The following is a 26462-nucleotide window of genomic DNA, read 5'->3' on the forward strand; positions in this document are numbered from 1 at the left end:
CAGTGATTTAAAAGTCATGGGAGAGACAAAAACAAACATCTGGGACAGTATCTTAAAATGTGTTCACTTTTTATTTAAAAAAACAGACATTAAATACAAATAATATTTTGAATCAAAATCATTTCCTTTCTCAGAGAAAATAATAGCTGTGTGATTTCTAGTTTATATCATGAAGAGCTTGAATCAAGAAAAAAAAACTCTTTGAAGGATAAACTTGAAAAGAAAAACAAAAGACATTTACCCGTGAACAGAGAGATTCTTAACGTGACCAGCAGGGAAAAAGAATGATAAAAAGTAAAAAGTGACATTACAGAAGTGTGACCCTGGCTCTGCACTAACAGACTGAGGCGGGATGGCTGGGTGTGCATGGAGAGAAGTGACTTACTGAGAGGTGAGAGGTTCACTGGCATTAAGAAGCAGTAAACTAAGATGACCAGAGACCTGAGTGCCTGACTGACACAGATCTTTTGGCCCAAGGCTGAAACTCGCCTGCTGGGCACAGAGCTTACAAATGACCCTGCTGTGCAACAGAAGGAAAAGGTTCATTAAAAAATAAAACATTCATTAGTGATTATATTCCCCAAAATACACTGAATCAAATAGACTTTGCTGTGCAATCGGTGAGTCACTGAACTGTTCATAAGAAAACCTAGTTTGGATCAGCTTATAATTCTTTCTTAGATAAATAATTTTTAGTTTTAAGTACTGTACATGATGTCTAGTCAGACACATAGCTGGCCAGGAAATAATAATAATAATAATAATAATAATAATAATAATAATAATAATAATATATAAAAAGACACACTTACAAATAATAGGGAGGGAATAGCTTAAACATATTTGTATGTATGTTCCTCCCCGTACATCAAGTCTTTGAATAGATGGGATATAGCACCAACAGGTTGGTTGTAAGTTGCTGCTCTCTATTAAAGGAAGTGTACAGCCGATTTCATGCTACCAAGCTACTGGGCAAGCATTCTTTGTCGGCACTCTCTCCACTTTTCAAGTCTTTACACAGGATGTGGGAGAGCATCGGACAGGAAGCTCCTCGGGGAGGACCCCGCCTCCTCCCTCAGACCCCCTACCACTTGTGTGAATGCATATTTGGTGCTGTGTCCACCTTGTGGAGATTTGTTGGCATACGATCATACAAGCATTTTTCAAAGAAACAAAAACAACAACAACAAAAAAGAAAATATTTGCATTGAATGGAAAATTTCTGAGGGGTGTTTGCTAAGTTTGCTGTCAGAAGTCCTGGTGTAGCTTCGTTTTTTTTTTTCGTTCTTTCTGTTTTTCTTTTCCCTCCTCCCTGGGTTATTATTGTTTTCATACAGTATCACACTGTTTCATCTGACATTACCTCTGAGGAAAGGTATGCAGATCCAGATAGGTCCAATTGTCTTTAACTGCATGCATTGACGAGTAGCGGCGCAGCTAAAGTGCTTTAAGTGCTTGTGCTTGAAGCATAGGGGCAGCTGGCACCTGCGGCAGGGCGGGCGGGCGGTCACACCGGGCTCGCCCCGTTCAAACAAGCCTACACCAGGTTGCACCACTGACAGTAAGAGGACCGGAGATGGGGCAGGGTGCTTGGGTGGGAACTGACAGCTTGGGTTAGTGAGGTTGTAGACGGGGACGGGATCAGGCACACAGACAAAGACAAAGATTCAGACAGGGTGAAGACAAGTAGGATTGGAAGACCTTAGCACTGCATGACGGACAAGGACAGGGATGAGGACACAGGAGAGCAGGTTAGAGTTACAGTGGGACAGGGACATGGATGTGGACAGAAACAGTAGGTGGTGGGAAGGAGACAATAGACTAAACTAATCCCTAAGACACCAGGGTGGCATGTGAGCACCTCATAATGATACTCCACCAGGAATCTATCCTTTGAGTTTAAAATACTTGCCCCCTGTCAGTTTAAAAAAGGCTCAGAAAAGGTTGGAACTGCTTTTTTTCACTCAGAATGACAGCTGTCCAGAGTCACACAAAAGTATTAAAATGTCCATGGAAACTTCTCAAACCACTGCAGAAGCATAAGCCACCTTTCCCCTGTCTGTCTGTACTGGTGTGGTCCATACATTCATATTGTTTTCAAAATATGGCTAAATACACAGGCCAAAAAACAAAAATCCAAGTAGTGGTCAAATAAAAATTATAATGGTTTCTGTCATTTTAGGTCGTTTTTATGAAGCTGACGTATGTTCAAGTGATTGTTTTTCTAATAGGTTTGCACAAACAAATGAGTAACGTCTGTCATTTGGTTGACATGGAAGATGTGGTAACAGATGCTATGAACAGAAGCCCAACTAATATTTTGGCACATTTTGCATCTTAATCTCCAATGTTGATCTGTTCAAAACACATATAGTTTCTCCAGAATATAGCTAAATACACAATTTCCATTTCACAGTCTCCCTACCTCTTGGCTCAGAATGTCTGCAGGGAGTGGATTATATGCTGGAGGAGTGGTTTCAGAAGTTTCTTTAGATGATTTCATGCTGTTTTTGCAATATCACCCTTCAGATCTTCTGTAGCTGTTGTTAATCCAAGTTAAATACAGCTGCTGTTCACCACAAAGGTGTAAGCACATTTTTCAGAGCCATATTTCAAAGCCGCGGGAGATGAGTATCTCATACTCAAAAGGTCGATTTTCAGTGAAGTACTCCTTTAATTGAGGACTACAGGGGGTGAAGGGGAGGGGAGGCATGGAAAGTACTGTTTTAAGGCACTGAGACTGCATGGTTTGCCTCCATTTCCTTCCCAATAGCAGGAGCGAGGAGCAACCCAGAGGCAGCAAGAAGGGGCCCTTGGTGCTGGATAAAAGTCAAAGACCTGCCATCCCATAATCCTTCACTTCAAAATGGACCCTGAGCCAGAGAGTGTTTTTTTTTTCTTTTCTGCATTTTTAATTGAGCAGGGGCTGGGGACGGGCAGTCTGACATCGCTAAACTGAGCTTCGTGACATACAGTATTTACACAAATAAACACTTTTCGGAAAGCGCTCACTCGCACGGAGTCCTGCACAGACATGCAGGTGTGCACACGTATGTTATGCAGGTGCTCACACATTAAGATACACACACAGACTCGCAGCTACACACTCACAGACAGACACACACAATAGAAACGGTGGTGGTGCGGTTTTTCGGGTCACAGTCACAAATGAGTCCTCTTTAAAGTGAGTGGAAAAGTCCCTCCTTCCTCTCTCTCTAAAAGAATAGTGCAGATGGTAGGATTCTCTCTTTCGTCCCATTCTCTCAGCTTTCAGCTTAATTGTTTTTTTTTTTAAGAAAGGATAAAGGTTCCCTAAGCACAGGACAGATAGCTGTGATGGACAGGAGGCTTGGCCGGTCGCTGAGGCTGTGCTCCACCCCTTTCCCCTCCCCTCCCCCTTGTTCTCATCCTAACTCTCTGACAGAAATGGGACCTGAAATCAAAGGTCCAGAGCCCGTTCAAATGTTTACATAAAACTACATGCAAGAGCAAAGTAGGCTTTCTCTCTCTGTCTTCTCCCCCCGCCCCCCCTCTTATTCCGTCTTCCTCTCTCCATCCACTCGTTGTTTCTCCATTTTCTCATTTGCTCTCCAGGTTGTAGCACTGTGTCTCGCCCCGCTCCCTGCCGTCGTAGCCGGGCAGAGGTTGCCCGTATTTGTCCACGCACCAGCAGTACCCCCGCCTCCTGCCTTTGGATGGACGGCACTGCAAAAAGAGGTTGGGAAAAAGAATTAGTGTGATGCTTGTTATCTTTCACTAAACACTATGCAAAGATTAACATGTGCAGCCTTCCACAGGAACACAGACAGGTGGCACCAGCAGGACATGGACAACTAGCTCTGACTTCCATCTTTAGTTTACAGACTGCAGGAAGAGAAGAATGGAAGGCAGCAGAGGACTTATCACTTTGAGACACATTGTGAAAACAGATTAGGGTTTCCAAGGTGAGGAATTACCCTGACACAGCTTTATCAACACCATCTTCAAGATGTATGTGTATATTATAATAAGACTCTATCTCTCTCTGTTGGCTTTTAGATTTTGGATGCTTGTCAGGAGGCCAAGTCATGCCTCAGCAGAACATCTCATCGATCATGGAGAGGAATGCCCTGCTGTCTGGAGCTGCCTCCCAGTTCTTATGTGCAGAAATGATCAGAGATAAACACTGCAGATGATGCAGCTGCTCGCCTCGCGAAAGATGATAATAAATGTGTTACGATCAGAGTGGGAGAGCCTCGCTCAGGCATCCACGTGCAGCCAGCATGGTGTAGAGTTTGTCCCATCTATGAGCTGTTTATTTATCAGGCTTATGCGCTCCTGACCAGTGGGGGTGAAGGATGAAAAAGCAGATTATTTTCGATGGACAGGGGCAGGGAATGAGGGACGCACTGAGTGAGTGAGAGTGAAGGAGTGTGAAGGTAAACATGGAGTTGCTAAAATATTTGCCAAGGCCAGTTGGAGGGCTGCAAGGAAACCAGCGCTGCTATTCTGGGAAACTGGCAGACACTCAAAATCATCTGGAGCTGATTATGGCCTGCGCGTGCACAAGCGCACATGCATGTGCGCACGTAAACACACAACAGCAAACATGTAGGCGCACAAACAAGAGTTGTATCTACTGTAGGTACACATATCCCCCACCTGTTTACACACACACACACACACACACACACACACACACACACACACACAGAGTACTATCAGATGTCCCACAGGGGGCCGGCCTTTGTAGAGTGGCAACTTTATGAGCTCCATTTGGGGTACACATGAAACGACATAATCAGTCAGGCCAGGCTAAACTCTGGCTCAGAATACTCCTCCTACCCATCACCTCCCCCCGAGTAGTGACAGAGCGGCGAGGTGACTAGCCAGGGCCGAGACACGCCTGTCTGTCTCTCTAGCGGTGCAGTCTGAAAGTGGAGGTCATGCAGTCCATGAATACATATACAGCCTATACTATATTTGGCTCTCTCCATTGAAATAATGGCTCAGAGGTTTAAATTTGAACATGATAGAACCAAACTAGAGGTTTGGCATTACTTTAGCCCATTTACTACAAACCAGCGAATGACTTTGGAAATTTGTAAGTACTTTTTCAGCCATTGGTTGCCATTATTCATGTACAATATGAAAATGAATAAGCAGACTCTTTAAACGTGCCAGATTTCTACAGTCCATAAAACTGAACATCAAGTTCACATTAATTTTTTCTGTTACCTTATTGTTATTCAGTGCAGACCTTTCAATGACAATCTAAGGCCCTGTTCACATCTGGCATTGACATGTGTCTTGGGTGATCTGATCACAGGTGAACAGCTGTAAGAAAAGGTGTGAATGCAAGGACACACTGAGCCTGTTTACACATTGTATTAACATGCATTTCAGTAATCCTGTTTCTATCATGCGTCTCCAGTTGACAGCTTGTGTTCAGATTTTGTAACTCCCTATGTCACTCATGCTAGAAGGTCAAAGGGCCCAGGGCACAGTCATTACTTCCACATTTTCACTAGCATGCTTGTTAGTCACATAAGTGGTTGTGTTGGTACAGCTGGAGATATCACTGTTGGCAGATTTTAATCTCCTTCCATAGGGCAAAATGATGGACGGTCATGCAACAAATACAAAAATAAAATGGTCAAGTTATAGAGCATTGGCACACTGTCACCAAAACATCTACCACATCCTGCACTGATGATGTAGTCCTTGTCAGGGTACACATTACCAGGCATTAGCATTTAAACCACATAAGATAAGATGTCAAATGTGTCCCAGACCAAATCGGCAAGTGGTTTGAGTGATCAAAGCATTTACCATTGTTCACATAACATCACTCAAAATGCATGTTAATACCAGGTATAAACAGGGCCATAGAGGACCCATTGAGATCTTACCGCTCAGACTACATTCGAAAGGGGTCTGGGCCACATACGGCCACATCCTTTAGCAGCGTATGTACTCATTTGCATGCCAATGGCATCAAAGTGTGACAAGAAACAAAAACAGTGGAATCTCATTGATGGAGTACACACAAAACATACTGTCTTATTTCCATATGGGCTGAAAAAAACATCGCGGGCGATTTGGTTTGACTGGAACACACCAAGAAATAGCCCCAGTCTGTATTGATATGATTTCTTCTTCTTCTTTTAATTTCCAGCAGACAAGTCATGGGAAATGCATTGTCCACTTGTGATTGCATCTCCCAAGACACATGTTATTGCCAGGTGTGCACAGGGACTAACACTGACTTGATTGTTTAATAGAACAGTTCAAGCAAGTTTTATGCAAATACTTAATTTTCATATCCTACAGAAATGAAGGGGAACCACTGGCTGCCAGGGATGGTAAGAAAAAAATATCAAAAATCAAGGTGTACATTATGCATTTGAAAATGAGCAAAAATTTAATGCAAATATGATTTTCAGGTAAGGATCTAAAACCTGTACACCACTGGCATGTATGGTCCTATTTAGGGTATCTGGTCATGTTGACATCCATGTCAAGACTGTCAGTCGTTAACAAACGACTTTATTATAATGCAACCTGTATTTACATTATTATTTGCCTAACCTGTTGTGGTTGAGCAAATAATGTTGGCTCTCTTTACATTACATTAATTTGCAAGCTTTTGTCTACAGTGCATTATTTTTATTTTGTCGTTTACTTAAATTGGGAGCAATATGATTCAGTGTCATGCTCAAGAAAACTCCCCCCGTTGAAAGGAGGAGCCTCGCTGGGAAGTAGGACAGTGATTCATATCGACACTATCGTGTGTTCTGGCATTTACGGGAGTAAGTCTGGGTGAATGGTTGGGCGTGATGCATCAATCTCCAACATTTGAGATTGATGCATCTTCTATTTACAATCAACATCTTTTTCTTTTGGTTTTTACTTTCTTTCAGTTACACAAGATTCATATGACTCTGATGTCTGTACGTTAAGTCACATGGAGACTACTAACCTAGCTTAGCATAAAGACTAAACAGCTAGCTTGACATTTCCAAGGTAACATCTCTAAAGGCCCTGACACACCAAGCTGATGGTCAGCCATCGGTGAGCATCTGGTAAGATTATTTTTCTTTTAGCACTGAGCTCTTTAGCAGAAACATTTGTGATGGTTTGTGTTATTCTTCACTGGCGCCAGGTAAATTTGCTCTGTTCTTTCAACATTGCATTCTGTTGTTAGTGTGCTAACTGGCTAGCTAGTGTCAAGATGTTCTTCCAGTTTTCCTGCGTTAATTACAATTACAGATTACCACTGTCTGATGGTGTGGAGAGTTACTTCCTCTCACGCAGGCACAGAGCGTATGTGGTGGTTAGCCGTCAGCTGTAGTCTTTGCGGTGTGTTCATGTGCAATGCTAGTTTAGTATCGCAATATTTTGCACAGCGATATTGTATCGATACACAGATTCTAAGTATCGATCTTTTATTATATACATTCTTAATTTTTGCAAATACACATTTAGATACAACTTGAGATACTACAATAATAAAAGCAATTGCTTTTACAGTCCACTAGATGGTACTGATGTGTTTTTTTCTGGTGAGGTCAGCTGCATTTGGTAGGAAGTTCATCAAAACAAAGATGGAAGAAATCAGAAATGCACTGTCAGCATTTGAATCAAACATCTGGACTTATTTTGTTTTTTTTTTTAACATGAAAGCAAAGGAGGACTTATGACACATGCAATTTGCAAGCAGTGTCATATGAGAATAAAATACTCTGGGAATATTACAAACACGCATTCTCACCTCCAACACCACTATCCATAGATAGCGTCAAGCTAACGCTGTCAAGCTAACACTAAACCTACTCCGTTGAAAATCAACCAACACTGGACACACTTAGCTTGAAACTAAAACTACCATCAAACTCTGAGAGAGCGAAGAAAATAACACAGTCATCACCTACTTCATGTGCAGAGATCTGTGTCCATACAGTGCTCTTTAAAACAAAGGCTTTTGTTACATGCTAAAAACACTAGAACCCAGGTACGTGACTCCATCGCAACATTATTTCACTGACACAGCTGTTCCAAAGCTCTACATAGAAGTGAAGCATAAAGTTGAGGAGTCTTTGAGGAAACTTGTGACGCCTGGACTTCAAGATCAGTGGATTCATATGTGACTATAACGGCACATTATCTAACAGAGGACTTGCAACTGCTGTCTCACGTTTACCAAACTAAGGCAGTACATGAAAGTCACACCGGAGCAAACATTGCAGACCTCCTGCAAAATGCAGCACAAGAATGGGGTTTGGCAGACAAAAACCTCGTCGTTGTCACGGTAAACGCTTCTAATTAATTACAACCTGTACATCTTGGGTGAACAGTGTAGGATTCATAGTACCTTTTACGTTAAAAAGACTATGATTTCTACACAGCTTATAAAATGTGAATGTAAACACGTTCAAAGTAAATCTGAAAATCAGCACTTTAATCCCAGTCATTTTTTCTCAATTAAATTGCAACACTGAGGTATGCAGAGCCAAGACAAAACTCTCCTAATACTTACAAACTGCAGCAACGGCTGCGCAGCAACACAGAGGCAGACAGACAGACAGGCTTTAGAGTGTGACCAGGTGTCTGTTTCCGGCATAGTCAACATCCACGTGCAGCCTGAGTGCATGATCAAAGGCAGCTTTATAGAGACAGAGGCCTATTAAAATACCTCGCCAACAACTACCGCAACAGTCTGGGGCAAGTACGCAGCCCAGCACGCCCCATGCTCACACACTAACATCATCGAGGGATTCTTTTTGGTTTTCCTCCTACCTACCTCTTCCTCCTCCTCCTCCTCCTCCTCCTCTGTCTTACTCTGTTTTCTGTCTCTCTCTCTCTCCTCTCCTCCCTCCATTCCCCCTCACGGTGCCATCGTCTGAGTCTGCGGCCAGCTTCTATTTTAGCCCTGACCCAGTGGACGAGACTGCGGAGAGGAGCTTAACATTGTGTTCCTCTGCTCTGGTTAATGATGATGGAGTCCAGTATGTGCCTGGTGTGTATGTGTGTGTGTGTGGGGGGGGGGAGAGAGTTGAAAAGCCAAAGGAGAGGCGGAAGGGAGAGGAAGAGCAAAATGTGCATGTGTGCATTCCCCTGTTGCTTGGCTACCTTTGAATTTCCGCTCAGTCCCTCTTTCATCTGTGAACTATTAGCAGTCATCTCAAGCAATCCTTTCTTTACTGCTTCAATCACACACACAAACGCATGTCCACATGCACGCGCGCGCACACACACACACACACACACACACACACACACACACACACACACTCTAGGAGAATGTCATAGACAGCCAAATGCCTGCTGAGGACTGGATGTCACTTTACAGCCACCTAAGACAGATAGATTTCAGTGTTTTACACAAGTCTTTGTTGAAAAAATAATTTTTTTGCATTGGTTTTCTTTTACAAACTAATCCTGGTAGCTAAAAGGAATAATCCACCAAAAATTTGACTTCTCTCACCACCTGTGGACTTGTTAGGTGGCTCGGATAAGTTTGTAGCTTGCTTTGATTCATAATGACTACAATGGATTCCTACAATAATCCAATTTCACAGGGGAAAAAAAGGATAACAGCAACAGTAGAAACATTTTAAACCATCAATGCAGCATATTCCACTTCCCCTCTGCATATTTGTCTCTTCACTGTGTCCAAAACATTCATGGTTGCACCAAAATATGGCTATATATCCAGAGTCTGTTTGTTGCTAGCAGCTAGCACTTGAAACTATGCTGAACTGCTAACCATGCTAGTTACAGACGTAAGCTGTGTTTTCAACCATACTTGGCATATTTGGGGGAAAATGTCAGAATATGGCTAAATACACAACTTTCATTTGTCACTAGCTTGACATAATCTCAAATGACATATTTATATGGCTAACTGCGTTAAGCTTGACGTATGCTTGTTACACTTGCAAATGTCCCCAGGGCCATAGGGACGTCACATTATCAGACACGCCCCTTTGCAGGGAGTCCTGTGCAGTGCCATGGATGTATAAAGAGACCTGGATGCAGCATTGGGGGTGGGCCTGAATTCATTCCTATCAAAGTTGCTCAGTGGCACATGATGCCAGCTCAATTTCCACAGTATGAAATTACCTGGAGCTTCCTTATTGTGGGGCCCACATAGGAAGTGCAGTAAGTAGAGATATTTGGCAGTCGAGTGTGGCTGAGTGGCTAACTTCCACTGGCCAAACAGCTAACTTCCACGTAAGCAGTCCACTAACTTGAATGGGGATAAAATGATTTAATCATGCAGCTTTTCTAGACTCTCAAAATGTTATTGGACTAAATGGATCAAATACTGATAGTGAAATGGGTCATTTTGCAGGGACTGTCACACTAAAAAAATGTCACTGCTGATTTTCTTTCACAAGGTAACTTTTAGGCATTCAGGTGAAAATTTAAATGTTTGGAAGCAAAGCCCAATCTGTCGAAGTGTTTAAAACAAGAGAGTATAAAATATTTCAGGACAATATTTAGGCCATTTGTACTCTTCTTTAAAATTTCACAGAAACACACAATCATACATTTTTGATCTTTTAAGGGTCTTTTAAACTGACCAAGAGATGTAGGAGGATATCTAAACCTAAGACATATTTTTCCTGTTGCGTCCATCTTAAATCCAAGCTGACTTAAGTTGGTGTCCTCCATGAAAAACAAGCTACAAACCTTTCAGAGCACCCTTAAAGCACAGTTAGGTGAGTAGTTGATACTAAAAACAGAAATTTGTGGAGAGGTGTTCACTAATCCTAGCACGGTGAACCACAGAGCCTGAACCTCAGCTCCTGGGGTCAGCTCAGACCTTGTGCCCCATATTCCCAGCCTCACAGCCCTAACACTGGCTCTGCGTGATCCACATGGCCTTCACTAAAAAAGCCCATTTCACCCACCCCGCACATTCATAATGCTACCTTTATGGGGTGTGTATGCGTGTGTGTTGTACGTATGAATGCGTGCTCTTGTGATGCCGGTCTTTATAGCTAATAGCAGCACCGCTGGGCTTCACGGACATTAAAAAGAGCCTGGTCGGACCACAGGATAAACACAAGCTCATAAAATGTAATGTGTGTGTGTATAGGGGCGCACGTATATGTATTTGTGTAGAGAGGGTGCCATCTGTGTGTGTTTGTAAGTGTATTGGGAGTAGCTGCAGGATATTGCTTTTTCTAAAAAAAATAGTTTAATGAGAGTCCCAGTGAATTCAACTCCAAAATAATTTGTGTTTGTTTTAGAAGAATGAAGCCACACAAACTTTAAATTAGGGGCCTAAAGAATCAATGTAGGCAGTGAATGTGGTGAAAGATGTTGGAAAGAGAGACTTTATGACATATTTAGTCAATTATCTATTAACAGTAAAATGTATCTATGGCAAATCTGATTACCACCTAGCAATTTATTAACTAAAAACGTAACTACCAGTTTCCAAATGTTAGCATGTTGAAAATAATTTAATATAAGTTGCTTTGCTCAATTTTGTATTACTTTAAGTGGAATACCCTTTAGGCTTATCAACAAAAAGGACAAAAAACCATAAAACAATTTGAAGACATGAATTTGGTATCCACTAACTTGTTAAGAGCATTTTTGTGACATTGTAGAGATTATAGAGGCTCAAATACATAGTCAAATATGTGTCTTTTTATATTACACTGGGTGTTTGCATACATGCACCAGAGGTTGCATTAGACTTTCTCTTTGTCTGTCATTTTTATAGACAGAGTTGTATAAAATTCTGTCTTAATCTTTACCTGTAATTTTAATTTTAGCTGCCACTGGCTGATAAATGTTATCGGTGTTACCTGCTTGCCCTTCATCCTCCACTGCAACAATGCCTTTTTTAGATTATTTTTTCAACAGCGATTTATCATAAGACTGCTCCAGGTGTGTGAGCTCTGCGATAGGGACAATTTGTGAGAGCCTGGCCACATGCACACAGTGACAGGGTTAACTGTAAGCAACACACAGCTAACATTACCTAACGGTTATTACCCAGCTTGAGACAGAGTCGAGCCTTTTTGGTGTCAGTGTGAGTTTGTTGGGACCACAGACTTTATCATTTGACAGCTCTTTGTCGGATGTTAGCCGCTGTTAGCTTACTGTGTTAACTCGTGCTATCCAGGCAAAAGCTGAACTGATCAATCCCACTTTTTCACCTCATTTATCAATGCCATTACAATTATTGGGCTTTATAAAGAAACTTAAGACACTTAGCTGCCGTGATATTTTGCAACAGTATGTAGCGATATGGCCTATCAATGCAATGGCTAAAGCAAAGAGGCAACCCTAGGTAATCTCTTTAACTAAAGCCAGCTAGACAATGAGGTCATGTACATGAGATAAAAGACAAGACTGGACAATAGCTAATTAATATGCACATGCCACCAACTGGACAGGGGTGTGAATTACTTAAAGATATGGTAGATCTACTAAAATGATGGACTGCCTTCAGATTTTTTCGTCATTGTTCAAAAAATCAGTCAGCGATGGAAAATATTTGGTAACTGCTACCTCTGACACTGACATGTTCACACAGTTGTCATGTCGGCTATAGCGCAAACCCTTGTGGACATCATCAGATTAAGACAGTACATGAATCCTTGCAGCCACACTGGCGCGGAAGTATAATCTGGGGTCAAATGACTGTAAGAAATAAACAACAGGTTAATCAATAATGGCTGATTATTAGCTGAAGCCGTAAATACTTCATGATGGAGTATCTATACTGTTTGGATATACACTAAAATATGTCTGTAAAATCAAGTATTGAATCAGTATCAAAAGTTGAAACTAAATGCTTGGCAAGAACTAATTCTTTGTTGATAAGATATTTCCTGATCTAAATCATGATTTTTCTTTTTTAAGTCCTTGCACAGTTGTTTGTGTTGAGATTATACAGAGATGCATTGCAGTTTGCTCAATTAAAAAATGTTTTTTATAGAAAACCTGTTTTTTAAATAAGGTATTGACAACATATAATTTTGTTATCAATTCCAAAACTTAGGTACTAAATTGGCACTAGCGCTGAAAAAATACTCTACATATTATGCAACAGCAATACTTAAAAAAAAAAAAAAAAAGAGTTTATATCCCCAAGTGAGAAGGAAGGCAATGTGGATTAGAAATCCAGAGAGGGAACAGAATGAGGGAGAGAGACAGAGTTAAAATAGCTGTCTGGGTCCCCGAAGGTTGACCAGTTATTATAAAGCCATTGTGGTCAGTGTGTACGTTTCCACAGATCCTTCTGAGTCACGCTCAATAAGTCAGTCCTTATGGGCCTGGCACTGTCAGGACCCAGTGAGGGAGGAGGGATAAGGGTACGCAGGCACCTGGCTCACATCCTTAACCCACTGCCTCTTCCTCCTCCTCCTCTTCCTCTCAACACACACACTAAACTCTGAAAGAGTACACAGAGAGACGCAGACACTGTCGTCCCATTCACAACCCTCTGCGGGGTGATTCCTGGCCAAACAAGGAAGGAAAAGCCAGGTGGGCGGAAGGGCAGGATGGACAGAATGATGGAGCGGGCAGGCAGAACAAAAGATGGGTGGATGACTGTAGGCAGGGCACAATGGGGGTAATGATGGGTGGGTGAAATGATGAATAAGAGAGAGAGAGCCTGAGAGTGACAGTGAGAGAGAGAGAGGCGGAAAGTGAGTTAGACTTTGATGGGGTGCAGTGAGTGGGTCAGTGTTGGGCATGCATGGCCTGAACTGGGATACTGGGCCAATTCATATAACTGCTGCTAAAAATAGGTTTCTCTGTAGCCGAGGTAGGGCTAACATGGCTCAACCTTCTCCGACAGTGCTAGTGCACTCATATTACCAGCAACATCTACTCTGAAAAAAAACACATACATGCTTGTGACTTTTTCCTCGTGATAGTTGACCCTTAAAACAATATTCTACCCCTAATCACTCTCTTTAGACTGCAGTCTTAAAACATTTTTGGTTCAAAGTCAGGATTTTTGCCGATTCTAATGGATTCCAATCGTGACAAGTATTCTGAGCAATGGGTTATCTCTGGTTCTGAAAAGTGAAGTCAATGCCCAAGTGCCTTAAACCTACATTCTTTCTATTGGCCAGCAGGGGGCAACTCCACTGGATGCAAAAACAAGTTTGATCATATAAAAGTCAATGAGAAAATGACCCAACTTCTCACTTGATTTATTACCTCAGTGAACATTTTCCATATGCGTTTATGGTCTCAGTTGCTAGTTTCAAATCATCTCCAGTACAACATGTTAAATATGTAAATTATGGTCCCATTTAGAGTAAAACAGACAGTAAAGCAGAGTATGTTTGGGCGTGGCTATCTTGCGATTGACAAGTTGCTACCATGGCAATGTCCTAAAATGCCAAAATGCCAAACTCGAGGCTTCAAAACTTTGGTTCACAAACCAATGGGTGATGTCAAGGTGGCCACGTACACTTCTTTGATATAATCCATTGTTCTCGGGAGACTAGCATCAGGCAATTCCATAACTTTCCAAAACCAACAATCATGTCCACTACGCAAAATCATAGATCAGCTAAAAAACCCTTATCACTTCAGATGTGGTCAGACGACACATAGTACGAACTAGTTCTTTCAAACCCCAGCCTTCATCCACTTCTCCACAATCCATCTGTTAGCTCAATATGCTCAAAAAGTCATTTTTCCCCAAAGCATGGCTGTATAAAAGCGTGCACAGTTAGCAGCTTAATGACCCATGTAGCCTACATTGTAACAAGTGCCAAATGTGTTGAAAAAAAAACAAAATCCAAGGCAACTCTTCTCTGGTGCAAAAGTTAAAAGGCCTTTATTAAAATCACCAACATGTTTCGGCCATGCTCACTGGCCTTCATCAGGGCATCATCATCTGCTGTTGTCTTCAAGTGCCAAATGTGCTTGAGCTACAAATGACAGCAGTGTGTGTACAGCCACATTTTGGCAGAACATGATATGTTTGCAACATACTGAGCATAGCATGTTGAGGGGACAGTGTTGCATGAGAGGTTTCAAAAGTTCCTATGGTCATTTTGATCCTTTTCTTCAGCTGTGAAAACCTATCATCACTGGAATCCATTGTAACTGACATGAATCTAAACTGGCCACAGTTTCTGTTCTTTTGAATAGTAGAGACTTTTCCAGGAACCAAGAGATCTTTCTAGGAACTCAGAAACTTTTTCTGCTTTTCAACCAGAAAAACCTGTTTCCAGGCTTTGTCCCTACTGCCAAAGTATTTTCTAGTGGGCCTGTAACTATCGTTGCATAGTCTGCAGAACTTAATATTCCGCACTGGTCTCCCTGATCAAACACAAGCCTCAAATCTGCTTCAGCATCTGGAATGTATTCATACAAAGTAAAAGCAAGAAGTGGCTGTTGCTAATATCACCAACTGGTATAGGGATGTGACTAAACCAATGGTATCTGATTGTCTGATTTCCTAAAGGTACCCTAAAAACGACCAAAGGTTTTCCACCTCTGCATGTCTCACACAATATCTCTATGTTATTGCATCTTTGTGTGTGAAAACTGTTACCTGTTATCTACTGAGCAATTCCATGTGGCACTGTAAGGTTCTATTCTGCAAAACACCTTTTGCTCAAGACAGCCTTTTCTGTGAAAGGCACAAAGTCCTGAAACTCGCTACCTGATCATTTGAAAATTGTTGCCAGGGTCATTACTTTTAAGAAAGCCACCAAATTCTGGTTAATTCTGCAACACAGGTTTTATTTCTAGTTTTAAATGCACTGTTTTTAATGTGTGCTTTATGGTATTTTCATGTAATCATTTTACCTTTCTTTACCTCACTGTTCTAATCTCTATTTTCTATGAAAGCCTTCGAGGGAAGGCTGTTACACACTAGCATCCGCTAAAAACACTATGATACTTGCACTTGATAGTTTTCATATTGTTTTTGTATACTATATCCTCTCCTAAAAAACAGACAAAAAAACTAAACTAAATTGAACCAAAGGGATTTAAATATCTTTCTTATTTTACTTCCTACTGATCCTTCATTCCTGGAAGTACTTGGTTGAAAAGCTGTGTTAGTTCCAGTTTAATTCCTGTAAGCATCTGGAAGAAAAGGTCCACCTGGAAGATGAAACTACCAGCCACATTTCAACAGTTCCTGAGAATTTGATATTAGAAGATTTCAGGTGGGGCATTTCTTCAAGATGCTAAGACAGCTTGTGTATCATGTGCATGGTTATGCCCCTTTTTCCTCTGCTTAGTCCTTCACCCATCCACCCCCTCACCCCTCCCTCCCACCTCTTCCCCCCCTTGCTCCCTTCTTTTCACAGTATTGTCACCCTAGACGGTTCACACGGTCTCCTCTTCGCTGTGTTTCCGGTCATAAATCTCTGCAACACACCGTGAAGGCACATCCCCTCCGATGGATTTAACACAACACCCTGCACCCCACCGGCCCTCTGAGAAAAGGGCAACAAGGGCTGGCATACTGCTGCACACACACACACACACACAAATTTACACACACACACACACACACACACACACACATTTACACACACATTTACACACACACACACACACACACACATTTACACACATTTACACACACACACACACACACACACACCCACACACACACACACACACACACTTAGACCAGAACTGACACTTCCCTGGTTGGTATTTGTTGATGAAATCCAGGAAAAGAACAAGGAAGAGTCTGATTTTAATAACAGTAACAATGAAAACCGCACTTTGGGGAAAGACTGAGGTAAGAATCTGAGAGGATGATTTTATTCTGTATGTGTGTGTGTGTGTGTGTGTTATGGCTCGGGTTGGTCTCTGACTCATGGTGCTTGTCTGGGGGGGGGGGGGGGGGGGGGGGGGGTTTGGTGACTCATGCGTTTCTCAGAACAGGCTCTAGGTCCGTGGAATTCCTTCGATAAGGCGCACAACCTCAGGAAATGGGATGGTGATATTTATTTGATATGCCGTATGTCTCAGCAGTGTCCCACAACACCTACCATCCATCACCCAGCTTCCCCACCTCACCCGTCCTCTCCTAAGGTCAGTTTATCACCAACCAAACTACTCCAAATGAAATTTAGTTTCCTCATTTTTTTCCCCCTCTTACAAATGAGCAGGCCATGGGTGGCCTGAGTTTGCTGTACCACGGACAAGAAAAACTAAACCAGTGACAGCCTGTTTGTTTTTTTTACCTCACCAACAGCACCCCACACCTACACACCCTCACCAAAACTACCGCCATCAAACAAGCGCCATACATACACTCCCCTGCCGCCACATCTACCGTGCCACACACACTCCCAGACCACATTCTTACATCCCTACCCCCCACATTCTCCCACACCACACACCCACAAACACACCTGACCGACTTCATTTCCTGTGAGGCATGAGTCAGACGGCTGCAGTGCATTTACCGGAGTAATACATAGTTATTAGCCATTCTGATAATATAGTGTTGATGTGGCTGTCAAGGCAACCCAAGCTGCAAAAAAAGGGGGATTGTGCATGTGTGGGTGGGTGGGATGAGTCGGTGAGGATTCTTTGGAAGTGTTCAGGCATGCGGTGGGTCTATCTGCATGTCCGCAGGTGTGTGGGTGTTTAAGTGTGTGAGAGAAAAAGAGAGATGAAACAGCAGGGAGAGCCATTCACCTGTTTTTTCTTGTAGAAGCCCTTTCTGTCACAGTTGGGTATGCGGAAGCCTCTCGGGTTGAGCACGTTGCTGATTTTAAGACTGCTCAGGATGCTCTCCATCTCCCGCCGACATGGCCCCTAGCAACACGGCAAACACACCCCAGCGACGCCAGTATTACACACGCATCCTTACACAATCACAAACATGAAAAACATAAGGAGTATTCATGCAGTTATAGAAGTTCATGGTCAACATCACAAAAGTTAAGTCCCAAAATGAGACATCAACTTTCTGGAAAAATTGGTACATTCTTTTACAAAATGTTTGATAGCATACAACCAAAATTATGTTGTTTACATGATAGAAGACAACTTGAAGGTACCCTATGGTGTGTTTGACCACAAAGTGCAGGTACCCTATGGTGTGTTTGACCACAAAGTGCTCTGCAGAGTAATGTTGTGTTGAGAGATTACCCAACTGTTTGTATCTTGTGTTTCTCCTGCACGTGCATGAGGCTGCACATGCATACCACCTACCACAGGTTGACAGCAATATGCATTCTTGCCAAATGCATCCTTGTGCCAAAGAGAGGCAGCAGTCTGTAGGGTTTAATTTCAATAAATTGCCTCAGCAGGTGATTTCCCCATTGAGCATTCACTTTACTGGAGTGCTAATCAGTGAGTTGGTGGAGTATTGGACTGACCTAAAAAAAAAACCTGAAGACTGATTCACTCCTGTGGATTTATAATTAAGGCACTGACCATGAACTGCAACACCAGCCAGAGACCTTTATTCCCCATCTCTCTCCCCAAACTTCCTGTCATTTCTTTACCATTAGCTTTTGAATATTGAGGCGTCAAATGAAAAGTTGCAGACTGCTGTCTTTCCATTGCAAATGGTGATGCTGCCAATCAACAGAGGTTGGTGGTAATTAGAGGGGAGAAAAGGAATAATAAAGTAGGCAGTAGTATGCTTCCATCCAAAAGTGATTTGAATCATTGGGGAAATGCGCATTAAAAGAAATACGAATCCTGTGTGTTTCCATTAAATGTACGGACTTTGGTGAAAACTAAAGTTTTCCGCAGAACCGGAAACAAAACAAGTCTCGCATTCTTCTTCTTCTTCTACGTTTCTGGCGGTTGGCAACCAGCTTGTAAATGCTTTACCGCCTTCACAACCCGGAGTGTGGATATCACCATGGAGAGAGGTGCGCTACATCAGACTTAATTCGAACATAACTGTTTCCATCCCCCGTTTTGCGAATGAACATTTTTTCTAATTAATCAAAACTCGGCTAAAGCGAGCGTATTTTAGTTTGTGTGAATCAGGGGATTTTAATTAGAATTTTGGCCTTTCCATCAGAATTTTCTGATGCGATACTTCTAGATGCACATCTCAACAGTCTGATGGAAACATGGCTACTGATAAAGATATTGGCCAAACTGCTGTTAAAAAGCTTTGAAAATGTTTTATAAGACAGATAACGTACTAAATATGCTTGTTTCAATGGTTCATATGGGCACCATACAATTGTTTTGAGATGACAAATTGTGAACAAGGTGTCTTTACAATTAAATCACCACTGGGTACCTTTAAGTAGGTGTTTGAAATAAGACAACACTAGCAACATGTTCAACTTCCATAGCAGAGGTTCATGAAGACAGTTTAATCTTGTTAATTGGAATCCAAACAAGGTCACACAGTCAGTTCAAAAACAACAGACACTTTTTAAAGCAGGTGACATGTCATAGTAGGAAAAGCACAGGTGTATTCAATAATGTTAATGAGAACTGCATTCCACTTAGGGGAAACCCTGGTGTTGTCCATGTTAGCTCATGAGAATAGCTTACTGGGACACTAAATGGAACTGAGTCATTGGTAATTTTAACAATTTCACCTGTGCTTTTCCTACCATGACAAGTCAAAACATCTGCTGTATAAAAGGTCTGTAGTGGTTTCTCTGTATCCTGACAAGACACAAAGACACAAGGCTGCACCGGGTAAGTGTCACTCTAAACAGCTAACAATTTTGAAAGTGGCTGCCAAAACTTCAGGTAACAAACTAGAACTTGTCCAAAGCCTAAACTGTATACAAAGTACAAGTTAGCCAACGAGCAAACTAGCTAACAAGCAAGCTAACTAGTTAGTTAGCTGGCTTGCTGACTTTGTCCAAATTTGGTGAGTTCTGACAGCAAGTGAACTCACTAATTAGCAAACAACAAGGCAAACACCTCATTGACAGACTCGATTTTTCACTGAACTAGGTATTGACAAATTCAACTAAAGTTTAACATTTGAATTTGTCAAAAGATAAATATTGTGGACAAGATACAAGGTGGCCAGAGAGCTAGCGTTAAATAGCCAGCAAATTTAAAAAACTGTCTACTTTTAGCCTCCAAATAGACCTTTTTTACAGACCTGACTTGTCATAGTAGGAAAAGCACAGGTGAAATTGATATCATTAATGATGGCTCAGTTCCGCTAAGTGTCCCAGGAAGTTATTCCAATGAGTCAGCATGCACAACACCAGGGCCTGCACTAAATGGAATGCAGCTCTGCATAATGTTATTAAAATACACTGTGCTTGTTCGACAATGACATTGCAAATGCCTGCTGTGAAAAAGGTTGATGACTCTCTTCTTCTCCTTGGGTATGTTATTTTCTATATTTTTAGTTTTCAAGTGACCAGCTTTATTAACTTTAAATTTTACTTTGTCCAAAGCTAAATACTATGCTCAAAATGCAATGTAGATAGAGCGCTAAGTAGTTAGCTAGCAAAAAAAACCCCTAATGCTAACCTAAGCTAACGATTTTAGCTGCTTAATGCCAGTATTCTTTTTTCTTTTGTGTGTAGTAGGCCTAATGGTTATGATTTCTGTTTTCAAAAGGCCAACAAAATAAAGCTCAAATGTACAGTTGTATCTATTGTCAATAAGATATCTTAGAAATATTATTAACAAAGTGCAAAGGAGCTAGTCAGATAGTTAGTTAGCTAGCTAGCAAACAAAAAAGAAAGCAAGCTAAAAGTTTTCACCCAAGACATACTCTCTTCTTCATTTGGTTGGTTCATGGCATTAAAAACGTGGTTGCCAGCCTGCATAACAGTATATTTTTTTTATAGAAAGCAAGTCATTTATTATTATTTGTAAGGGACCATAGAAAATGTAACGTTAAACGTTAAACAGAAATGTTACTATTAGAGGAAACGTACCGGAGGTAACATTAGCTTAAATGTAGCTACAGTCATGGGGGTTCACTGTCTTTCTAAACCTCTGCCACTAACCACTAACACAGTTTTTTTCCAATTAATGTAGTAACATTGTAACATTTTTACAGAAATCTCATTGCCTCTGGATGTGACTTACATACTCGGTCTCCCTCTTGTTCTCCAGGGAGAAGTTGTGCATGTCCATATTGGCTCCTCCTGACACTGATTCCACCTTGTAGCTCTGAGTCTTCCTGTTCTGATCTTTCTGGATCAGCTTGTTGTGCAGTGGAGGCCTGGTGTCCATTGACCCCCGACTGTGCCCACCCTTCACGGTTGCCACGCCAGGCAACACTGTCATCGCCACAGTCACATTGGCAAAGCCGTCTTCTACCTGATTTCCAGCGTTCTCTGGAGGGGTAAAAGTAAGTCATCAGTTTTCAAATGAAGAAGGACTGTTAAAATAGCATCTGATTTGTAGCTGAAATTTAGTGGTTGATTATCCGTTTTTGCACCACTTGCAGTCGTGAAAACATGTTATATATCACATTTAAAGAATAAAAGATGAAAGGAAAGGCCTTTTGAAACCCACTCCTAGATTTGTGAAACGTTTATTTTATTTCTTTGGAAAAAATGGGGCTATTTTTCCATTTATATACATTAAGACTGTAAAACCAGGTCTAGATAAAAACTACTATAATTACACTTGTCAAAACTGGAATAGCCTAGATCCAGAGACTGCTTTTATACGTGTTTCTGTCTTATGTGATGTGAATGTAGGAAACACAGAGGAATCACCTTTTTTCCCAAAAAGAATAAAGGTTTTACAAATGTGAAACTGTGTTTTACACAGTCTCTGGAGTCTAATTGTTATCAAGTCCAGGTTTGAGAAGTGTAAGTTTAGTGGTTTTTAAGTTAGACTTGGTCTTATGTGGTCTTGATGCAGAAACATAAATTATATCATCCTTTTTTGTTTTCATAGATAAAATAAAGGTTTCACAAATGCTAAAATGGGTTTGAAAGGGCCTTAAATGTATACTATGCCGGATGATCCTTAAAAAACAAACAAACAAAAATAACACAATCCCTCTCACTCATCACTGATGACCCATTAGAAGTGTGTGTCAGTGAGACCCTGCCCTCTGTTTATATTTTCTTATTTTCCTCTTTTTTTGTTCTGTTTTTATTTTTTTATTTTTCTCAATGTGGATTAGTTTACTATACTGAGAAGACATTGCAATGCCAGCAGTGCCTGCTTCTCTTAATCCAACAGAGTTCTCGACTGTCTAAGTGAGGCCCGTTTAAAAGAGACAAAATAAAGTTAGCTCATTGCCTTGTGGGCTGTTTGGAGACAGAGCTGAAGCCAAGTAATAAACAGAAACATGACGATTTCATATCCAAAAATTTCCACAGCATGCAGACCAAGAGATAGTCACAGAGAGGAACTAAGTGTAAACAAGACTTTTTAAGGACGCTGTATAGAAGAAAATGTTGTGTATGTGTTTATATGTTTAGGGTGGAGGAATAGGGTATTGGGGCTAAAAGAGGAGGAGGTTAGGGCAATAAGAGGTAAAGTGGGAGATGAGGGAGCCAATATATATTAGCGTGTGGTGCTGGCAAAGATTTCTGTCAAATCGTTAAAGACAGAGTGGGGACCATCTGACTGAGAGGAAGAGAGGAGGGGGCTCCAAACACTCCCTAATATAGGAAAGGACCAAACTACCCGCCATGTGCCACCCGGTCGGCCACACCACCACAAGGCCACAGTCGGAGAAGCTAACTGAGCTTGGAGACGTCCTGAAGAGGCAGAGGGACGATGGGAACACACATGCAGCGGCTCACACACACCCAAACACAGTTTTAAACCGTTAACTCAAAGCAGATTTTGTGTTCGAGAGCTGCGGTGAGGGTGGCGGACGGGCATGTAGGGGTGTAGCTCGTGTGGGCAGGCAGGCTGGCAGCCCACCCTTTCTCCGTGACCACCTGATCAATTAGTGACGTGGTGGGGCTCCACAGTCTCTCAGGCTCTCCAGAACTTAGAATAACAACATGGATGTCACCAGCAGCATCAACTGGAACAAGACAACGTCAGAAACCAACAGATGCTCTTTAACCTGATACGACCTCCATGTGTGTTTTCTGATCTCTGCAAAAATGTCCATGAATGTCCATAAATGTCCATAACCAAGGACAAAAATATGGAGCCCTTTTTAAGATTCCTGCAAGCATTAATTTTTATTGTCAATATAAACTTTTATATAACCTTTCTAGGAAGTCTGGGGCGTTTTAGATAAACACATTACGCAATTTGTTTGTATAATGGCACAGGGGTAAACAGCACAAACTGCGGTGAGGAGAGCTTGTTAATGTCTGGGAGGAGAGGCTGCTCTGGAGCTGGGGAGTGATGGTGGTGGAAACCACTGGGCTGCATGTACATACTCTCTCCAACAGGGGCGCTTGGGATCTTTTCACACATTTTTTTCTCCAGTGAAGATACTGGAAATAAGCAAGCACTGATACATTGATACCTCTCTCACTGCTGTTATCTACTGCATTCTGCTTTACAAGGTTAAGAAGTGGTATAACATGGATCTCTTTGCTCTCACATTGGATACAATATCAGTTTTGTCTTAAATCTGCAAATAAATAAAGATAAGCTGATACAAAATGACACAGAGACAGAGAAAAGGAGAGGAAATTAAGAGAGCCATATATAGGCTAAGTGACAGGAAGTTAGAAAGTCATAGGCTACTGTGTGTGTGTGTGTGTGTGTGTGTGTGTGTGTGTGACAATGTGTATGCTGAGTGCTTGCACACCACACATTACTGTGGCCAAACCAAATAACCAGGAAGAAGAAAACACACACAGAGGCTCCTGGAGGCCTGACGTCAGCAGTGCCTAAACACACACCAGTGTGTATTCACATGTAGGTGGCATGTGTGCCATTTTGTCAGTGTGAGCAGCGTGCATCCATTCACACAAAACACCATACAGTCAGATAATATGAGGTCTCCCATTATTAGCAGAGGCACTAGCATGCAATAAGGTGATATCCTCTAGTTTTGGCTCATTGATAATGATGTCTGTGCTTGAGTGTTGGTTGCTTGTAGGGAACTCAGAGATACGACCCCCCACCCCCTTTGCCACACACCCGAGATGTTTTGGTCCACATCCTGGGCAGCAGCAGCACATATTTTCATGCTGTGTACAAAAATCCATGAGCTTTACTTGAAGGAAAATAAGGACATTACAGAAGACAAGGACATGGTCTGCGCTCAGCCTCAGCTAAATACTGTATACTTACAGTATGTATGTGGCATTCCTTAACTATTGGTTTGAGGGAGCCAGGCTGTGTGTGTGTGTGTGTGTGTGCGCGCGCGCGCGCGCTTGTGGGAGTGTGTGTGTGTTAGTGAGAAAGAGAGAAGGAACCGTGTTGTGATTTTCTTAAAACAAACAATGTGCAAACCCCAAAACGACAATCTTTTAATTCCTTAAATTTTATTTTGCATTTTACCCATGATGGTCCAAATCTGTGCGCACATGGAAAAAGAAGTGGCCGCCTGGTGGGAAAGCAACGATTAATTGCTGCGTAAACCTCCAACCCATAGCTGGTGTTATCTACTCAAACTTTCAGGAGCCTATGGGATTTGTTAAACACAGGCGCGCATATCACTGTGCAATGTCAAGCTTCTACTCTAAAACCCCACGGCTAGAAATTATCTTTTACATTTTGGCAGGCTGCATAACAGCCCACAGACTACATTTTGCGCATTTTACTTGCCGTGCCTTTTATCTCCAGTAGATCAGTCTTTACAGCATCTTTATCTCATCCACTTCCAATACAACGCACTTCATCGTTTTTTCCATGAGCAGGGAACTCCCCGGTCAGCACAGAGCAACACCTCATGGGGTGAGCGTCTGTCAAAACCTCTACATAACACATGCACAAAAAAGCAACAACATTGGCTCCAAATCATTGAAAGCGCAAATAACCCCCTGCTTCTTACCTTGTTTTTGCGGCGGTATGAGAATGCTGTTGAGCTTTTTGGACGCGGCCCTGGAGCACACTCCCCGTCCCTCCAGAAGAGCTTGCAGGGGTCGACTCTCCCCCGGCTGGTGCTGGCAGGTCAAACCGGAGCCACAGCGCGCCGTATAAACTCCACACGCCAGTCCCTCGCCGAGGGCGCACGTCATGCAGCAGCCGCAGCCGGGCTCCCTCACCCGCTCCGCACAGTCCTTCGGCAGCGGCTTGCACTGCAGGAGCGCCCCGGCATCGCACGGCTCGCATCGGACCACCGGCCCCACGGTGCCGGCGAGCCGGGTGAACGCAGCCAGCGCGGCGGCGAGACAAAGCACGCAGAGACCGGGCATTCTGCCGATTAAGCTAGTCACAAAGGGACCGTATGTGAGTTGTCACGTAGGCTTAAGGGGACTCTCTGTGACACAGCGAGCCGGCTAGCCTTCTCCATCTGTATTTTGTTTTACGCGAACTTCTCGTTTTATACAGGCGGAAAAAAGAGCCAACAAGTCACACCCTCCTCCGTATGAATAATGTAAACGGAGAGCCCCGATACGAGGGACCGCTACATCCAGTCTGAAAAGAGAGCTGCTCAAACGTTCAGCTTTTTTAATCCCTTATAATAATTTACTGAGGACTGTTCATCTTTCACCCTCTCCCTGTTCTGACAAAAATGCAAAGGTGTTTGTCTGGAAATGTGGTTTCTTGTCAAAAGAAAGGCAAGTAAAGTCAGCTGCAGATGGCATGTAGCATAAATGTGTTGATTGGTTTCATTCACAGTAATATTAATATGTAATATGTTACAGATAAGATGCACAGATGCAGATTTCCAACAGAAGAGAAATGTGCCGTACCAGGGGAGATTTCTTCTGTGTTGACTGTTCTCAAACCTGTGGAGGTTTCCACACCACTGGCCACATCCCCTGCTGGCATCAAAGGTATGTGAGTGAATGCCATTGGCGGTACCCCCCACATGCAACACTGATAAAACATTCCTCTGGGCAGGTGTGTAGGTGGCCTCCATGTTAACCCACTAAAACAATAATTTCTTTGCATATAACTTATGTGTTTGTGTGTAAAACCACGTGCTCGGTGGTGGGTGCAGCCAAAGTGGTATTGCTTTACTGTTCTGGGTTGTAGAAGCTGCGGTGTTTGGATGCACATGTCAGTCAGAACACCAACCACAGCTACCGCGCACGTGCAGGCCAGACTGCATACCTGACCCTTTCACCCAAGTAGTTTCAGAAGCCTGCTCACCTTTCACATACCCCAAGCAGACCTGGTGATCTGGCACTTTGCATCCCCCCCCCCCCCCAATCCTCCTTCTATGAGTCCCACCGGCAAGCATCCAGACCCCTTGCACTTTCCCTCCTGTATGCCCCCCTAGACCCCGCAGGATTTCAAATTATTAGAAAGAAAATGTTGAGATTCTGCAGGCTCAGCATCGCTCCCCCTGTCCGGCATATCCTCCTGTTCTGCAATAACAAACGCAAGAGGGGGGTACACATTGAGAAAATAAAGCAATCAGTATCGGCCATTGTGTGATTTCCACCACAGAAGCAGAAAAAGTGTTGAGACTGCATTATGAAAAACAAGCAGAGGGTAAGGAA

General features: G+C 42.4%; 1 protein-coding gene across 1 annotated transcript; it reads right to left on the reverse strand.

Annotated features, from left to right (window-relative positions):
- Positions 1-45: 45 nt before the first annotated feature.
- Positions 46-25417, reverse strand: igfbp3 (insulin-like growth factor binding protein 3). The gene is made up of 4 exons (XM_033622778.2): positions 24842-25417; positions 20995-21245; positions 17647-17766; positions 46-3705 (listed from the first exon to the last, which is right to left on the reverse strand). Exons 1-4 carry the CDS (start codon positions 25203-25205, stop codon positions 3580-3582), a joined length of 861 nt encoding a protein of 286 aa, XP_033478669.1. The 5' UTR covers positions 25206-25417; the 3' UTR covers positions 46-3579.
- Between the last annotated feature and the right edge of the window lie 1045 nt (positions 25418-26462).

The sequence above is a fragment of the Epinephelus lanceolatus genome, chromosome 6, assembly GCF_041903045.1.
Source record: "Epinephelus lanceolatus isolate andai-2023 chromosome 6, ASM4190304v1, whole genome shotgun sequence".
NCBI classification, from domain to species: Eukaryota; Metazoa; Chordata; class Actinopteri; order Perciformes; family Serranidae; genus Epinephelus; species Epinephelus lanceolatus.

Excerpts from the sequence above, each read along its gene's own strand:
- igfbp3 (XM_033622778.2), bottom strand. The coding sequence starts at position 25,205 with ATGCCCGGTCTCTGCGTGCTTTGTCTCGCCGCCGCGCTGGCTGCGTTC. Across the intron at positions 21,246-24,841 it reads CATACCGCCGCAAAAACAAG|AGAACGCTGGAAATCAGGTA; the intron begins GTAAGAAGCAGG and ends TTACCCCTCCAG. Across the intron at positions 3,706-17,646 it reads GCTTCTACAAGAAAAAACAG|TGCCGTCCATCCAAAGGCAG; the intron begins GTGAATGGCTCT and ends CTCTTTTTGCAG.